At 67.3% G+C, this 15,153-nt stretch overlaps 2 protein-coding genes across 2 annotated transcripts; both read right to left on the reverse strand.

Moving 5' to 3' along the window:
* Window positions 1-2,718: 2,718 nt before the first annotated feature.
* PHPT1 (phosphohistidine phosphatase 1) lies at window positions 2,719-4,202 on the reverse strand. Its single transcript, XM_069770524.1, has 3 exons — window positions 4,017-4,202; window positions 3,599-3,723; window positions 2,719-3,117 (listed from the first exon to the last, which is right to left on the reverse strand). The coding sequence occupies exons 1-3, from the start codon at window positions 4,162-4,164 to the stop codon at window positions 3,025-3,027; spliced, it is 366 nt and encodes a 121-aa protein (XP_069626625.1). The 5' UTR covers window positions 4,165-4,202; the 3' UTR covers window positions 2,719-3,024.
* A 729-nt stretch (window positions 4,203-4,931) lies between these two features.
* AJM1 (apical junction component 1 homolog) lies at window positions 4,932-14,903 on the reverse strand. Its single transcript, XM_069770523.1, has 3 exons — window positions 14,614-14,903; window positions 10,955-11,028; window positions 4,932-9,051 (listed from the first exon to the last, which is right to left on the reverse strand). The coding sequence occupies exon 3, from the start codon at window positions 8,986-8,988 to the stop codon at window positions 5,746-5,748; it is 3,243 nt and encodes a 1,080-aa protein (XP_069626624.1). The 5' UTR covers window positions 8,989-9,051; window positions 10,955-11,028; window positions 14,614-14,903; the 3' UTR covers window positions 4,932-5,745.
* Window positions 14,904-15,153: the final 250 nt, after the last annotated feature.

Here is a 15,153-nt window from a genome sequence, read left to right on the forward strand (position 1 = left end):
CTGTCCTTGCCAAAAGCTGGGGCTCTAGTGCACCCCAGCCCCAGCAACCCGGCAGGGCAGTCCCCAGGGACATGCAGATGGTAGGGAGGAGGGGGTTCTCAGCTTGCCCAGTCTGGGCACATCGGCTTGGCAGCCCTGTGCGCCCGCTGCCACATGCAGTCTGTGCAGCAGCTGCCTTGGGAGGGTGCCCAGGCCAGCGCGGAGCCTGGCAGGCTCCATGCAGTATTCCTTCACCAGGCTCTCGACAGCCTCTCTTCAGCCCTTGCCCTCTTCCCCAGCCCCAGCAGGCAGCCCCTGGCCCTGGGGACCCAGAGGTGTCATCAGCAGGAGCCAGCCCTCACCCCTGCCTGCACTGCTCCAGCTGGCAGAAGCATCTCAGCACCCAGCTCATAACTGCCACAGGGCAAAGGGGGACAGCTCTAGGGCCACAACCAGGTCACTCCTGGGACAGAACAACCCCAGCAGAGCCCCAGGAAGGGCTGTTCACAGCCTGGAAGGAGCATGGCTCGGCAGCCAGAGCCCCACATGGCACCACTGGAGCTGCCTGGTGATGGCAACCACTGCCCCTGCCTCAAGTTTCCCCACCTGGGCAGGGTAAGCTGCTGCCAGGGCTCATGGGGGCTGGCACTGCCCCAGGGGAGCCCTCCTGCCTCTGCCGCCAGCAGCCCCTGTGCCTGGAGACAGGCCCCTGGGCCCCTGTTGCTGAAGGCTGAGCAGAGTTTTCTCCCCTCCTAGCTGATGGCCTTGGACAGCAGATTGCAGCGCGATTGCATCAGGGCAGTAAAACGCAGGGTTCAGCTCCTTCCCCCAGCGTGTGCCACGACCAGTGGAGGCCAGAAACCCAGCACCCTCCCAGCCTGGGCACCCTGGGGCTAGCAGCACCTGCAGGCAGGAGCCCTGCCCTTCCCCTGCTGCCTGGAAACCTGGCAGGCACCAAGCTGACCACAAGCCAGTGCCACAGCCTCCGGCAAAGCAGCCACTGGCCTCCTGGGTGCCATAGGCAGAGCATCTCCAGCAGGTCTGATCCCTCCCCTCTGCACTGTGCAGACACAGCGGGATGGATGCTGGGCGCCCAGTACAAGAGACGTGGGCATACTGGCACAGATCTAGCTAGGGGCCGTGACGATGAAGGGAGTGGACTTCCCACGAGGAAAGGCTGAGGGAGCTGGAGCTGCTCAGTCTGGAGGAGAGAAGGCACAGAGATGTCACCCATGTCTATGAAGACCTGACAGGAAGGAGCAGAGGGAAGGAGCCAGCTTCTTCTGAGCAGCGAGTGCCCCATGAAGGGACGAGAGACAAGGAGAACAAAGCAAGAACATGAACCACCACTTAATCTTAAGAAAAACCTTTTTTCCTGTGAGGGTTGTCAAAACCAGAGCCGGGTGCCCAGGCTGCTGTGGGGTCTGCATCTGTGGAGATGCCCCAAACCCACCTGGGCACAGCCCTGAGCAACCTGCTGGAGCTGGCCCTGCTGGGGCAGGGGGATGGACTGCACATCTCCAGAGGTGTCTCCAAGCTCTGCGATTCAGTGACTTGAAGGGAAGCTGCGCTCCTCCGTGCGACCAATGCAAGGCACTCAGCCACCACCTAACAGCCACCAGTGTCCAGTGCATGTGTGACTGTTGGGTGACATTCACCCCAGCACGGGGGAGATGATCAAATCCTTGAAGGTGATAAGGTCTAGGCACAGTGGAGCTGTTTTTCTCGAGTGGGCCCAGTGCAACCTTGTGCATGTCCTGGGCACATGGGCTCAGCCCCCAGCTTTCTTCCCCCTCCACCAGCTTGCAAGGCTGGCGGGCACCATCCTCTGCAGGAGACACAGCTCCAGCCCTGAGCCTCCAGCCGGGCAGTGGGCCCTGCACCCCCAGCCTGGCCCATGAAGCTCTTCCCCATCCATCATGACCTACCTTTTGAGTTTGGGGCAGAACACCAGGCACAGGGTCTGAGCTTCAGCAGGTCATGATAACGCTGCATGGCTCTGGGCACAGAGGAACCATCTCCTATCTAGGTAACCCGCATCCCTGATGGCAAGAAAGGAAGGCAGGGAGGCAGCAGAAGGCAAAGTGGGCAGACAGGAGCTGGGAGCACACAGGATCACAGCCTGACAAGTGAAACGGGGCTGGGACCAGGGGGGAGGTGAGGTTCCTCCAGCCCCAACCTTGTATGGAATGGCAAAAGAGCAATCCACCCGGCCAACGTGACCTGCACGTCTCTCTCAAGCTCTCCTGCCACCGATGGCTCCAGCAGCTTTTCCCAGTCTCCTCACCCTGCTCCTCACTAGAAGTGCAAGCAGAAAGTCTCCCTGGGAAATATTGAGGGACAGGAGCCAGTCCTGGCTGTCCAGAGGGCTGAAGGATACTCTGCCTCAAGGTGTGACGACCTGCTGGTGTGAGAAGGGGCATGTTCTTCCAAATCATGCTCCCGGGCAGCTCGGCTCCCTCCCAGCAGGAGATGAGGGTGGTCCCTCCCCTGGTACCACCCTGCCCTTCCCTCTATCAGGCGTGGGCACCCATTGCTTTCTCCTCTCCTGCCTCAATCCTTCCCAAGGCTAATCCTGACACACGTTCTGCTGTCCCCGCCCCAGACCCTGCCAGCTCTGGGGTCAGGCCCCCCACGAGGGGCTGGAAAACCAAGGAGTCACTCTTGCTGTAAGGGGGTACAACCCAGACCCAGAGTAAGGAGCAAGCTTAGCCATGAACACATGACGACGCAAGCAGCTGCGCTCCCCAACGTGTTTAATTCTCACATACACACGTGGACAAACCCCCTTGCTACCTGGGAGGCCAGGGCAGAGCACCCACTGGCTTCACCGAGGCTTTGCGGCCCTGTGCTGGGGAGGTGGGCATCACCCACGGCATGTGGGAAGTCCAGTGACAGTGGAGAACAGGCGAGTTCAACACAAAGAAAAAACAGGAGAGCCCAGAGTGCTGCTGAGCACAGGGAGCCTGCTGCCCTCACCCCGATGCCGGATCTGGCCGCACCAGCTCCAGGCTGGCGTCAATGCCGCTGCCCGGCTAGAGCGAGTCAGTAGCCCTCATCTGCCCAGGTGATCTCGTAGTCTGGATACTCGGCTTTCAGCTTCTCTGTAGTCACGGAGTGGTCCGCTCGCCCAAAGCCCTGGCAGAGGAGAGAGGGTCCCAAAGTAGAGGCCACGGTTACCTCCTATGGGAGAGCTCAGCGAAGCCCTGGGGTGGCTCACCACAACCAGAGGTTCCAGCAGCAGCCCCCGGCTGTGGAAGACACCGCTGAGCCCGTGTCTGTGAAAGACCGATCAGCTCCGATCACACAGACCACGGGCAGCTCGGCCTGGCTCCGGCTGCCAGACAGCACGGCACCCAGGCCGGGGTCCGGTGCCATGCAGAAGCTGGCAAAACCTGCCCCGGCATCACCGATACCCTCCTCGGGGCATTCTGGGGGACACCGAGGGGATGTGAGCAGCCCCAGCTCTGCCCTCCTGCTCCCGAGGGGATGCGGTGCCAGTTCGGCCACGAGCAGTGGGACCCGCACGGGCACCCGTGCCGCCGTCGGGAGGGACAAGCCGCGTCCACGGGTGGGTGTGCCCTCCCCTCCCCGCCGCCCCCCCCGGCGCCCCGCTTACCACCGAGTACCCGTAGACGTGGATCTTCCTCTCCTCGGGGCGGTGGGAGAGCCGGCCGCCCCCCAGGCACTCGCAGCCCAGGCCCTGCTGCGCCAGTTCCCGCGCCGTCTGCTCGTAGATGTCGGCTGCGGGGGGAGGGAGCCGTGGGGCGGCGGGGAAGGCGACCGGAGGGGCCGTGCCAGAGCACCGGGAACTCCCGCCTGAGCCACCGCCCACGAACGCCCCCCCCCGCCCCGCCCCGGGGCAGCCCCTCGCCGGCTGCCGGGGCCCGTGGAGGGGGCCGCTTCCCTCCCTACCCTCGGGCCCACAGGTGGGCGGGACGGAGCCCCACGCGCAGCCCCACCGGCGATCCCGCCGCCGCCGCCGCCCCCCCCAGCCCCGAGTCCGGCCGGCGGTGCCGGTGCCCCGCGCCCCTCACCGTGGTACTCGGCCCAGCCGTGGCCGCGCACGACGTCCTTCCCGGGCCCGCCGGCCGCGCGCACGCGCACCAGCACGTACTTGAAGACGCCGCTGTCGTCGATCTCCACGTCCGCCACCCGCGACAGCGCCTCCGTCGCCGCCGCCATCGTCGCGCCCGCCCTGCCGCCGCGCCGCGCCCCTTCCGCCCCAACGGCCAACCACCGCCCGAGGGCGCCCGGCTCCGCCCCGAGGCCCCGCCCACAGCCGGGAGGGGCGGAACCCTGCCTGCGGCGGGGGGCGGTCCCGGCACGCCGGGCCGGGGGCTGCTGGCGGCGGCGGAGCGTGGAGGAGGGAGGAGGAGGAGGAGCGTGGATGACCGGGGCACCGGGACCTTCTGCCGCGGCCTCGCACCGGGACGCTGAGGCTCCGCCGATGGTGGAGGGGGCGGCGGGGAGAGGGGCCCTGGCTGGGGATCTGGGCCGCGGGCAGCCTGCCTGCGGGCGGGTGGGCAGGCAGCGCGCGGGGCGCAGAGCAGGGCGGCCGGTGAGCCCGGGGCCGGGCAGGGCCGTGAGGCAGTCCCGGGTGAGCGGCGGGGCGGCTGAGCGCTGCCGTGGTGCCGGTGTTGCCGTTGCGCCGGTGTTGCCGTTGCGCCCGGCTCTGCCCCCCTTCCCCGACACCCCTCGGGCAGCCCCGAAGCCGCGGCCCTGCCGCCACGGCTCCCTGGCCCGCAGCACCCCTCGCCGCCGGCCTGGCGGGTCCCCCCGCTGCCCCTCTGCCGCGGTTGGCCCGGCCCCCCCGCCGCGCACAGCCACCCCAGCCCGGCCCTGCCAGCCCCACTCGGGTCCTTCACCCCGAGCCCTGGCGATGTGGCTGGGCTCCCCGGCAGCACCGTGGCCGCCCACCGCCCTCCCGCGGCACCCCTGGGCCAGGCCTGGCTCCGCACCCGGCACTGGGCACAGCCGGGGCCGCAGCGTGGCCCTCTGCCAGCGTCAACGGGCAGGGACGCCCCGCAGCCCCTGCCTCCCTGCTGGGACTGTACCCAGAGACCTCATGGAGAGGGTCCCGGGGGGCACCCAAGGGTGCCTTACAGCCACCCTCATAGGCTCCCCACTGCATCTAAAGATCATACGGTAACATGCTCAGGACACACAGACGCTATAGGAACAGAGACCTTGTGCAACCCAGCTCCCACCCACAAACCGTATGGGGCCGCTGCTGCAGACTATAGAGCTGCCAGCAGCACCCACGGACTCGGTGGAGCCTCAGCGGCGCTGCGGTGGTCCACAGGACCCCAGGTGCTGATGGGCACGGCCTGGAGGGCTGGGCAGGGCCCCGGGTGCAGGCAGGGCACGTGGGCAGGCACGGGGGGCTCTGCGTGTGCAGGCAGCCAGGCCGTCCGGTGGGCAGAGGCTGGGAGGGGGTGCCTGGTGTGCCCCCGCTCTAGCCAAGCACTGCTCACCCTGACAGGGCTCTGTGGGGTCTTGCCAGGATGCTGGCTGGGACCTGTGCCCCACAGCAAACCTCGTCCCGTGCTTCCATTGCTTCACGGCCTCCCCCAGCCCGGTCCCCCCACTGCTCCAGCTACGGCCCCCCCCCAGCCAACACCGGCCACCCGCAGCCCATTGTAGCCTCCTCCCCTCGGTACCACACCCAAGAGGGGGTCCCCGTCCCACCTTGCAGACAGGGCAACACCTATCTACAAAGGGGAGTGACCCAGGGGTGCTGGGGGAGGGCTCCCCACTCCACGTTCACATGATGTCATCCAGGAGGTTGGGGCTGGCCACCCAGTCGAGGGTGCGGGGCTCGGAGGCTGCCATGATCATGCACATGAACTGTTTGCCTGTCCTCTTGTCGATGGGGTAGATGGTGGTGGGGGTGAAGCGCTTGTTGCTCTCCACAAAGTCGCAGAGCTGCTCATAGACGGCGGGGAACTCATGCCGCAGGAAGACGCCACGGATGCGCAGCTCCCGCTGGATGTTGATGAAGCAGACCTCCCGTGCCTTGCGGCCCTCCTCCCCCTCCTTGTCAATGTCTGCTGTGCCGGGTGGGGGTGTCAGGATCAACGTCTCCATGTCCCGCTCCTTCTTCAGGATTTTCTTCTCAGGGCTGGAGGAGGCTAAGGCCACCTTGGCGTATTTCCTGACCGTCGGCACCTGCATCTTCGGTGACGGCCTCTCTGGCACTTTTTGGGTGACAGCCACGGTTACATTCAGGAGGAAACATTCGTCAGGGTCATACTGGTTGCCTGTCTCCCGCAGCTCCCGGGCGTACTCCCCCAGGTTGTCCGAGTAGCTCTCCAGCTCCCGCAGGGACAGGTAGGTGGGGGACATCAGCAGGCTCTCCAGCCCAAACTGGAGGAAGTTCTCGGCCGAGCCGGCGTTCGGGAAGCCCAGGAAGAGGACGCCACGGCCACGGGAGAGGTAGCCCACCTTGGCAATGCGCGAGAAGGCCTTGTGCACCTCGGCATTCTCCCGGCAGAACTGCAGGACGTGGCGGCAGACACTGCCCACGCGCCCGTAGACACAGCTCTCCTTGTGTGTGTCCCAGTCCTCGCGGCGGCAGTGCCGGGAGCAGTAGTAGGTGTAGCAACTGTGGCACGACTTGAAGTAGAGGCAGGCGTTGAACATGGTCTCCGTCCGCCGGCACTTGGCGTTGGAGCACATCATCATGTCGTCCTCCTCCGCACTCAGGTCAGGCGAGCAGTTCTCTGGTGACTTCTCGAAGGGACCGACGGACAGTGGGGCAGGCTGGGGGCGCGGGGCGCTGGCACGGGAGCTGGGACCCGGCTGCTCCTTTGTGGGTCGGGGTCCCTCAGGCACGCCAGGGGGGACCCTCCTGCCCTCACCCCGCCGGGGGGGCCCCGGGGCGCTGCTGCTCAGAAGCTGCTTGAGTTGCTCAGCGAGGCTGTCCCTGTCCCCGGCACGATGGTCTGGTGCTGGCTTGTAGTCGATGACGAGGTCAGTGATGAGCTCGTCCAGCTGCTCCAGGCTGCGCTGGCGCCCCGAGCCGCTCTCCCTGGGGACGGGCTGTGGGGTGCAGGGCACGGCGTAGGGACCGCGCTCTCGCCCCCCGTCCAGCACATCCCAGCTGGCCGAGCGCCTCTCGCTCCTGCCCAGCCCGTCGGCACGGATGTCGTTGTCGGTGATGGTGATCTCCGGTGTGACGTACCAGGAGCGGCCCAGGGGGCCTCGGCCACCATCAGCGTGCACCCTCTCAAGGATGGAGCTCTCCGAGAGGGACAGGGCAGCGTAGCGCTTGGGTGAGCTCGACAGGTTGATCACCACTGGCTGCCGGCGCTCCTCAGGGGATAAGGCACGGTGCTGCTCCTGGGCGAGCAGGTTCTCATAGCTGCGCCCGCGCTGCAGGACCTCCTCCCTGCGTGCCACCGGCGCCAGGATGTTATCCCAGGATTTGGAGTAGTGCTGGCTTTCCCGGCCCAGCCGCGGTGGGGTTACGCCATAGCTGGCATGCCAGGAGGAGACCATGGCCTCACGCCCAGGCGGTTGCGGGGCGAAGCGCGACACTTGCAAGGTCTGGTAGGGCAGCGCGCTCCGCTCAGGGCAGTACCAGTCACTGAAGTGCAAGGGCTGGGTGCTGCGGGGTGGAGGGCACGTCCGCGACAGCATCTCCCGTTCCCGGTACTTCCCGTAGTCCTCGGTGTAGAAGACCCGGGAAGAGGAGCCGAGGGCCGGGTACGTGCGGGCATCCTCGGCATAGAGGGTTTTGACAGGGGTGCCGCGGGGGGCATAAAAGCGGGGCTCATCCCCGTAGAAGGCACGGGCAGGCGCCTCCTGCACTGGGTAGCCCCGCGCCTCCTCCACGTACAACGTCCGGGGTGGCACCGTGTGGATGGCAGTTTTGGCTGGGTCCTCGGCGTAAAAGTGCTGGGGGATGGGATGGCGGCCGGGGTAGGGGTAGCTGGCATAGCCGGAGCTGCGGAGGGGCATGGCAGGGCTGGGGCACCGCACCGGCTCCTCTGCGTAGAAGAACTTGGCGGGGACGCCAGGGGCCGAGAAGGTCATGCAGCCCCTCTCGGGGTACTCCCTGAAGTCCCGCGAGGCCGGCACCGGCACCGTCTGGTATGCCAGCGCCCGGGGGTCAGCCTCGTAGTACTCGCTGGGGTAGGGCAGGAACGGGGGGTCTCCACTGTAGGAGTCGCTGGGGGTGGGCGTGCGGGACGCGGATGCCTGCCTGCTCCCTGGCACCGCCAGGCTGCGGGCAGCCCCGGGTGCACGGGGCCAGCGTGGCGGTTCCTGCCGGCTCTGGGCTGCCCGCAGGCTGCGTGCGGCATGCACCAGCACCGCCTCGTCCGGCTTGATGTCCACTCGGCACTTGACGTGGGGGCTGGCGCCCACCTTGGCGCCCGGCCCCTCCTCGAAGCAGTTGCTGCCCAGGCAGAGTGGGGAGATGCGGCTGATGCTGCTGCGCTGCGGCTGCAGCTTGATGGGGTGCACCTCGTTAGCCAGCGCCCGCAGGGGAACCTGGCTCTCGCGGCGCGGCGAGGGCTCGGGGCGGGAGGGCTCCCGGGCCACCCGCAGCGCCTCCCGCCCACGCCGGGCCGGCGGTGGCGACGCCGAGACACTGATTGGCACCGGGGTGAAGGTGGACTTCACCCGCGGTGCGCTCTTCGAGCGGGCACGTCGCTTCGGCTCGCTCCTTGGCAGTGGGGCTCTGCCAGCATAAGGGTCCGGCTTTGGTGGCACCCGCCTGCCCGGCAGCCCTGGTGTGGGCTCGGGGGTGCCAGGGCGCGGGCAGGGGCGCTCCATGGCCAGGGGGGTGCCCAGCTGCTCGTCCAGCGACTCGAGGAAGTCGAAGCTCCTGCAGTGGCGCTTGTTGAAGGGCTGCGGCTCGTGGGTCAGGGATGAGGACATGGAGGCGTCACATTGTGCCAAGGGCTGGCAGACAATCGAATCCCTGGGGGCTGCGGTGGCCACCTTTATGTCTTGGTACACCGTAGACACCAGGATGTCAGGTGGGTCTGTTCGTGTCATCTTAAAAGCGACTCTTCTCCCGCCAGCTCCCCTTCAGATGGCCTCAGAGGAAGGCAGCCAGCCCTGCAAGAGAACAGATAGGCGCCTAAATCCCGGCGGAGACTTCGGGGAGCCGCCATGGCACTGGATAAATCCCCACAGCTCCTGGCTTGAAGCAGGGGTTTGGCCACCTCTTCAGAAATGAGGGTTCAGGGGCATTCCAGCCTCTGCTGTTGCTGTTAATAGTCGGATCCCAACTGGGGGAAGAAGCTGGAAAGACTCCAAATCTGGGATGCAAATAATGGAGAGGATGGCAGGACATCCATGGGTGCACTGGGCACCGCAGGGCAGCTGGGAGGGGTGCCAGCTCACCGCAGGGAGACGAGGCCACTGACCACCATGCCCCTGTTCCTCAGGTGCAGGACACAGGGACCCTCTTGCAGCATCGTGGGAAACGGCAGCTCTGAACAGGGCTGGGGCGGATTCAGCACTAGGGTTTTCCATAGTGGATGGAGACAACATGCCCGGCCCTCCACTGTGAGCATCCAAGTGACTGTGGGGTCTCCTGGGACCACGTGCGCCCACGTCCCAGTGCTTGCTGTGCCCAGCACCAGCATTGTAGGCAGCACGGGCAGGAGCATCACCCAGGGATGGGCACCAGGAGCCTCCATCATGGCACCTGGGAAGCCCACGCAGCTCTGGGGCTCCAGCGGGGCAGGAGCTGCACTGCCTCCCTGTGGAAGCTGCACCCACCATGGCCCATGAACACCCCTGTGGGGTGTCAACAGTCCTGGCTGCTTGCAGCCGCATCGCTCCCTGGGGCTCCTCCAGACTGGCACAGGCAGCACCGGGGGCTGGCAGAGGGGTACTATGGCGGGTGCCCCAACCCCGTGTGCCAGCAGTGACTCCTCTATTGCTTCCCACAGCTCTGAGCAGGATAGACCAGAGCCCATCTGCAATAACTCTGTGCCGGAGGGGCTGTGCTGGCTCAGCACCCACCGGCTTTGTCCTCTCCCATATCCTGCAGCCACAACACATCTCCCAGGCTGGGGAGTGAGTGGGATGGCAGCTGCAGCTCCCAAGGGACACAGGGTCTGGCACCCACCATGCACCAGCATCGTGCACCCCACCTGCTCTGGGATGACGCTGCATTGGTGGCTGGGGTGGGCAGAATCCCCAGCCACATGCGTGACACTGCTGTGTGACAAGGGGGGTCATCAGCACAAGCCCTCCAGAGTGACTGGGGGAGCAGACGAGGTGGTTTGCCCACAGGACCTGGTGGATTGTGGCACTGATCTTCACCAACAGCCCATCGAGAGCCAGCTGCAGGTTACCATCGGTGCTGAGTGCCTGTACAACTGGCTTTGCCCATGGCAGCGATACCCGGCCAGCTTTAAAATTCATCACATCCTGTAAGGGTTTGTGTTTTTGGCCACCTGGTCAAGGGGCCCAGGAGCTCAGGCAGGCACCAGCTGCTCCACAATACACTAAAAGTGCATGGCAAAGGCCAGCAAAAGGCATTTGGCTTTAAACAGCAGCAGAGGACCACAGGGAAGGTATTTCTGGGAGGAAAGGAATAGACTTTATTTGGCAAGCAGTATTGACTATGCAGTGATGGGGAGGGAGACTTGGGTTCCCCCTTGTTACCTGGATAAAGCCCTGGCTCACCCCGAAGCCAAGGGTGGGGGACGGATGTTGGAGCTGAGGTGAAGCCAATGGGGTTGGGGTGTCTGTCCCTGGAGTGGGCTGGGGAGAGCTTGGTGCCAGGAGAAGATGGGGATCCCAGTGTCTCCAGGGCTGGGGGAGCAGGTTTGCCCTTGTAGCAGTGGCTCAGCATCAGCCCCGCTGCATTACAATGCTTGGGAGCTGGGCCAGATCTGGGAAGGCAGCACCCCATGGTGCAGTGATGCCAACAGCAGTGTTGGGAAGCCCATCCCCATGGTGTCAGGGCTGCTAGTGGGCAGGGAATTGCAGCCCAGGGTCCTACCTGGTCTGGCAGCAGCAGGGAGGGGGTGGGTGGGCTGAACTGGCCCAGGGCCCCGCGGTGGCTCCATCCTAGCACTGCAAAATAAAAAAGGCATGTGAGGATCCCAGGAAAGCTCTGGCCATGGCAGAGGGGTGGCTGCTGGGGCCATGGGGTGCCTTGGTGGGGAGATCGAGCACCCCGAGAGACCCCTACAGCTGCAGCCCTGCTGAGCCAAACCAAACCATAGCCCAGCGAGGCCACCGTGTGCACCCCTGTGCCCTGGGGACATGGGCACTGCATCCCACGGGCACTGGCATGCCCCCCCCACCCACCACAGCAGCGCCCCACTGCCCACAGAGCCGCGTGAGGCCATGGCAGTGCGGGGACCCGGGGACAGCTCGGTGCCGGCATCCCCAGCGCTGCCCGGGGTTGCCATGGTTTCGCCGAATTATTCCTCCTCTGCGAGGACAGCATGGGTGCGTGGGGAGGCTGCTGGGGCGGCGGTGCTGCAGGGGGCCGGGGGGAGTCAGGGCTTTGCAGCACCACAGGGAGAGCAGAGCACCTGCAAAGCCGTGGGCATCCTCTGTCCATCGGGGGGGGCAGAGCTGGGATGGCCCGCCAACACTGCTGGTGCCCAGTTCTACCACGCTCCCACACCCCACCTGTCCCCGACACTGAGTCCCCTCCACAGGGAGAGGATTTGGCATCCCCTCTGCTCTTTGACCCCCCCCGGGTGGTGGGCACCAGATGCCCCGCTTCACCCCCAGACCTGCCTGCTTTTGGCAGGCACCAGTCTCCCTGCCCAGGGTCTCCACGCTCTGTCACCCTGGGGATGCTGACACCAGCCGGCAGTGCTTTCAGGGCTGCTGATGTCCACTGAGCTCCCCGCACCCAAGCCACCCCCCCCGGGGGCACAAGGCCCCTGGGGAAACAGCCAGCCCCATGCTCACATCTCCAGCCTGGGGAAGGGCCCAGACGGTTTGTCGCAGAGCCCCCGTGCCCACACTGCTGGGCAGGACACAAAGACACCTCTGCCCACCCTGTCCCCGGCACAGCAGCTCCACTCTGGCACACCCAAAGCATTGCCAAGGGGCACCCAGTGGGACCCCCCCCCCCATGCCAGCCCACAGCTCAACCTGTCACCGCTGTGGAGGCCAGTGCCACCCACGTGCCTCCACCCTGCTCAGCACCCAGCCCTGTGCCTGCCACTGCCTGTGGGCCCTACCTGCAGTCAGGGGCTGCCCTCGTTCCCTGCCCAGCACCCCACGCCGCCCAGCACGCTGCTCCCACCATGCCACACGTGAGCACCTGGCCTCCCGCAGCTCTGGCCTGTGGGAGCAGCATCAGGGTGCTGGGAGCGGGAGCAACCCCAGGCTGTTGGAGGGGCCCGCGGGAAGCTGCCGGGAACTGGGTCACTGCCTGCATGCAGCACGTGCGGGCTGTGCAGTGCCCTGCCAGTGTGTACCACACTGCCCAGGCACTGCAGCAGCCTGCCTGTGCACTGCCTCCCTGCTGCCTGCCCCATGCCCACGGTGAGGGTGCTGCCTGCCTGCTCTGCACTGAGCGCTCTGCCAGGGCACTGCCTGCAGCCTGCCCTCACGCTGCCCACACACGCTGCACTGAGCACTGCCAGGGCACTGCCCCTCAGCCTGCCCCCACTGCCTGCATGCTGCCAGCGTGCTGTGCACTGCCAGCGTGCTGCCCTCATGCTGCCTGCACGCTGCACAGAGCACGTTACCAGGGCACTGCCCCATGCACTGGCAGCTTGCTTGCCCCCACACTGGCTGTGCATTGCCCCAAGCCACCTGCACACACCGCCCTGCCAGTGTGCTGCCCCACGGCCTGCCCATGATGCACTGAGCAGCACCAGGGCGCTGCCAGCTTGCTGCCTGCCCCATGCGCACATCAAAGGTGCTGCCTGCACACACTGCACTGAGCACACTGCCAGTGCGCTGCCCCGTGCACGCTGCCTGGGCATTCCGCACACGCTGCCTGCACACATCCTGCTGAGCAGATGGGCAGCACGTTGCCCACCTCAGTGTTGCCTGGGCACGCTGCACCGGGTACCCTGCCAGCACACTGCCTACACATGCAGCGCGCTGAGCATGCTGCCACTGCACCACCCCGTAGGCAGCCCAAGCAGGCTGCCAGCGCATGCTGCGCTGCACTGAGCTCACTGCCAGCATGCCGGCAGCACCTGCGCTGCCCCGAGCATGCCAGCGGTGCCCACATCTGGAAACACGGCCAGGGCAGCATCTCACGTGCACTGTGACCGCTGTGCTCGTGCAGACGACGCTGGAGGTACCACTGGCGCACTGCCGCGGGTGCAGTGACTGCGCACACGCTGCGCCATGGGCACTGCCAGCCCACAGGCCCACTGCGCGCAGGCCTGCGCGCTCTGGGAGGGCGCTGACAGCCAACGCTGCCTGTGCACACACTGTCCGGGCACTGCCTGCAGCAAGGGAATCCACTGCCCCCGCCCCGGCCCCTGCCCCGTGTATGTGGCAAACAGACGCTTCCCCCTCTGTGCCAGCCCCAGAGCACCGCAACACACACAGTGCCCTGTGCACCTACAGCGTTGCCCCCCCCATGCACATCGCACTGCCCCTCTACACACCCCCCTGTGCCCCCCCCAGCCCTGAACCACGCAGCTCTGTGCCCCGCCCATGCCTCCCGGCCAGTGTGCCCCTGGCACCCCCCACATTCCCCCCAGCCTCTGCCCTGAGACCCCCCCCCCCGCTTTCTGTACACACGGCTGCATGGTCACAGCCCCCCCTGAGTGTCCCAGCACCCCCTGCCCCGCCTGCACCCCTGGAGGGGGTCATCCTGCCAGGGGGACCAGCACCCCCAGCCCCAGCCCAGGAGCGTACCGGCATCCAGGTGAGGGCTGAGCAGCACCCCAGGGGCAGCAAGGGACGCCCCGACCCCAGCCAGCCCCCAGCGCCCCTCTCTGCCGGCCAGGCTCTGGCACCCCACCCTGGAGGGGCCCCCGCAGACGGGCAAGGCCAGGGGAGAGGGGGGCTGGGGTCACCCCGGGGCCGGGGGACCCCGGGTGGGTTTGCAGTGCCCGGACCCTGTGGGGTGCGCGGGGCGGCCCCCGGGGAGGCGGCCGGGGGGAGCGGGGCTGCCCCGGGCGCTGCCGCCGCCGCCGCGCACCGCAGACCCCAGGGCGGTGGCCCCGGGTACCCCCACGCTGCGCAGCGGCACCGGGAGGCACCGGCCGGCACCGGGCCCGCTGGGCCGCGCAGGGCGCTGAGCCTGCCCCGGGGCCGGCATCGCCGGGAACCGGGGCGAGGTGGGCCGGCCCGGGCACTGCGGCGGGATGGGATGGGGAAGAGGTGGGATGGGGATGGGGTACACGGAGGGATGGGGTGCGATGACTCGGCCGGGGAGGGCGGGATAGGGATGGCCCCGGGGGGGCTGGAGGGATGGGATGGGGACGGGCATATGGGGGGATGGGATGGGGGGAATGGGATGGGAAGGGACGGGGTGGGATGGCCCGGGAGGGTCTCGGGGGGATGGGATGGGGATGTGGAACACGGAGGGGATGAGATGGGGGCTCGGGGTGGGGGGGATGGGAGGACGGGATGAGATGGTCGGGGGGGTCGCGGGGGGATGGCTCGGTCGGGGTCCCCCGGGAGTACGACAGGCCCCAGTCCCCTGCGTGGGCCCCCCCTTACCTGCTCCGCGCCCGCCGTCCCGGCAGCCCCCCCCGCCGCATCCTCGCCGCCTTAGGTTCGGGCTGCCGCCTCCCCGGTGGCCATGGCCCGGCCCGGCTCCGCCCGATCCGGCACGGCCCGGTCGGGTGGGGCACGGCCCGGCCCGGTTCGTTTACGGTTCGGTTCAGTTCGGCCCGACGCTCCGCCGCGGCCGCCCGGCTCCGCCGCCGCTTGTTTTCCCATAAATACGGCAGGCGGAGTTACCGCCGGGGCCGGGACCAGGAGCCACCCACCGGCGCCGCCCCCGGTCCCCATCCGCATCCCCATCCCCATCCGCATCCCCATCCCCGGTCCCTGGCCGGCTCCGCTCCCCTCGGCCCCGGCCCCCATCCCCGCCCCCCGCAGCATCCCCCGCCCACGGCGGGACCCCCCGGGCAGGGTCTGGGGGACCCCCGGCGCCATCCCTCGGGGGGATCCCCCAGCACCCCGGGTGTGGGCACCCGCGGGACCCCCGGTGCTCCTGGATGAGGCACCGGCATCTCCCGGAGAGGTGCCGGGGGG

The sequence above is a fragment of the Haliaeetus albicilla genome, chromosome 26 (genome assembly GCF_947461875.1).
Source record: "Haliaeetus albicilla chromosome 26, bHalAlb1.1, whole genome shotgun sequence".
Classification (NCBI taxonomy): Eukaryota; Metazoa; Chordata; class Aves; order Accipitriformes; family Accipitridae; genus Haliaeetus; species Haliaeetus albicilla.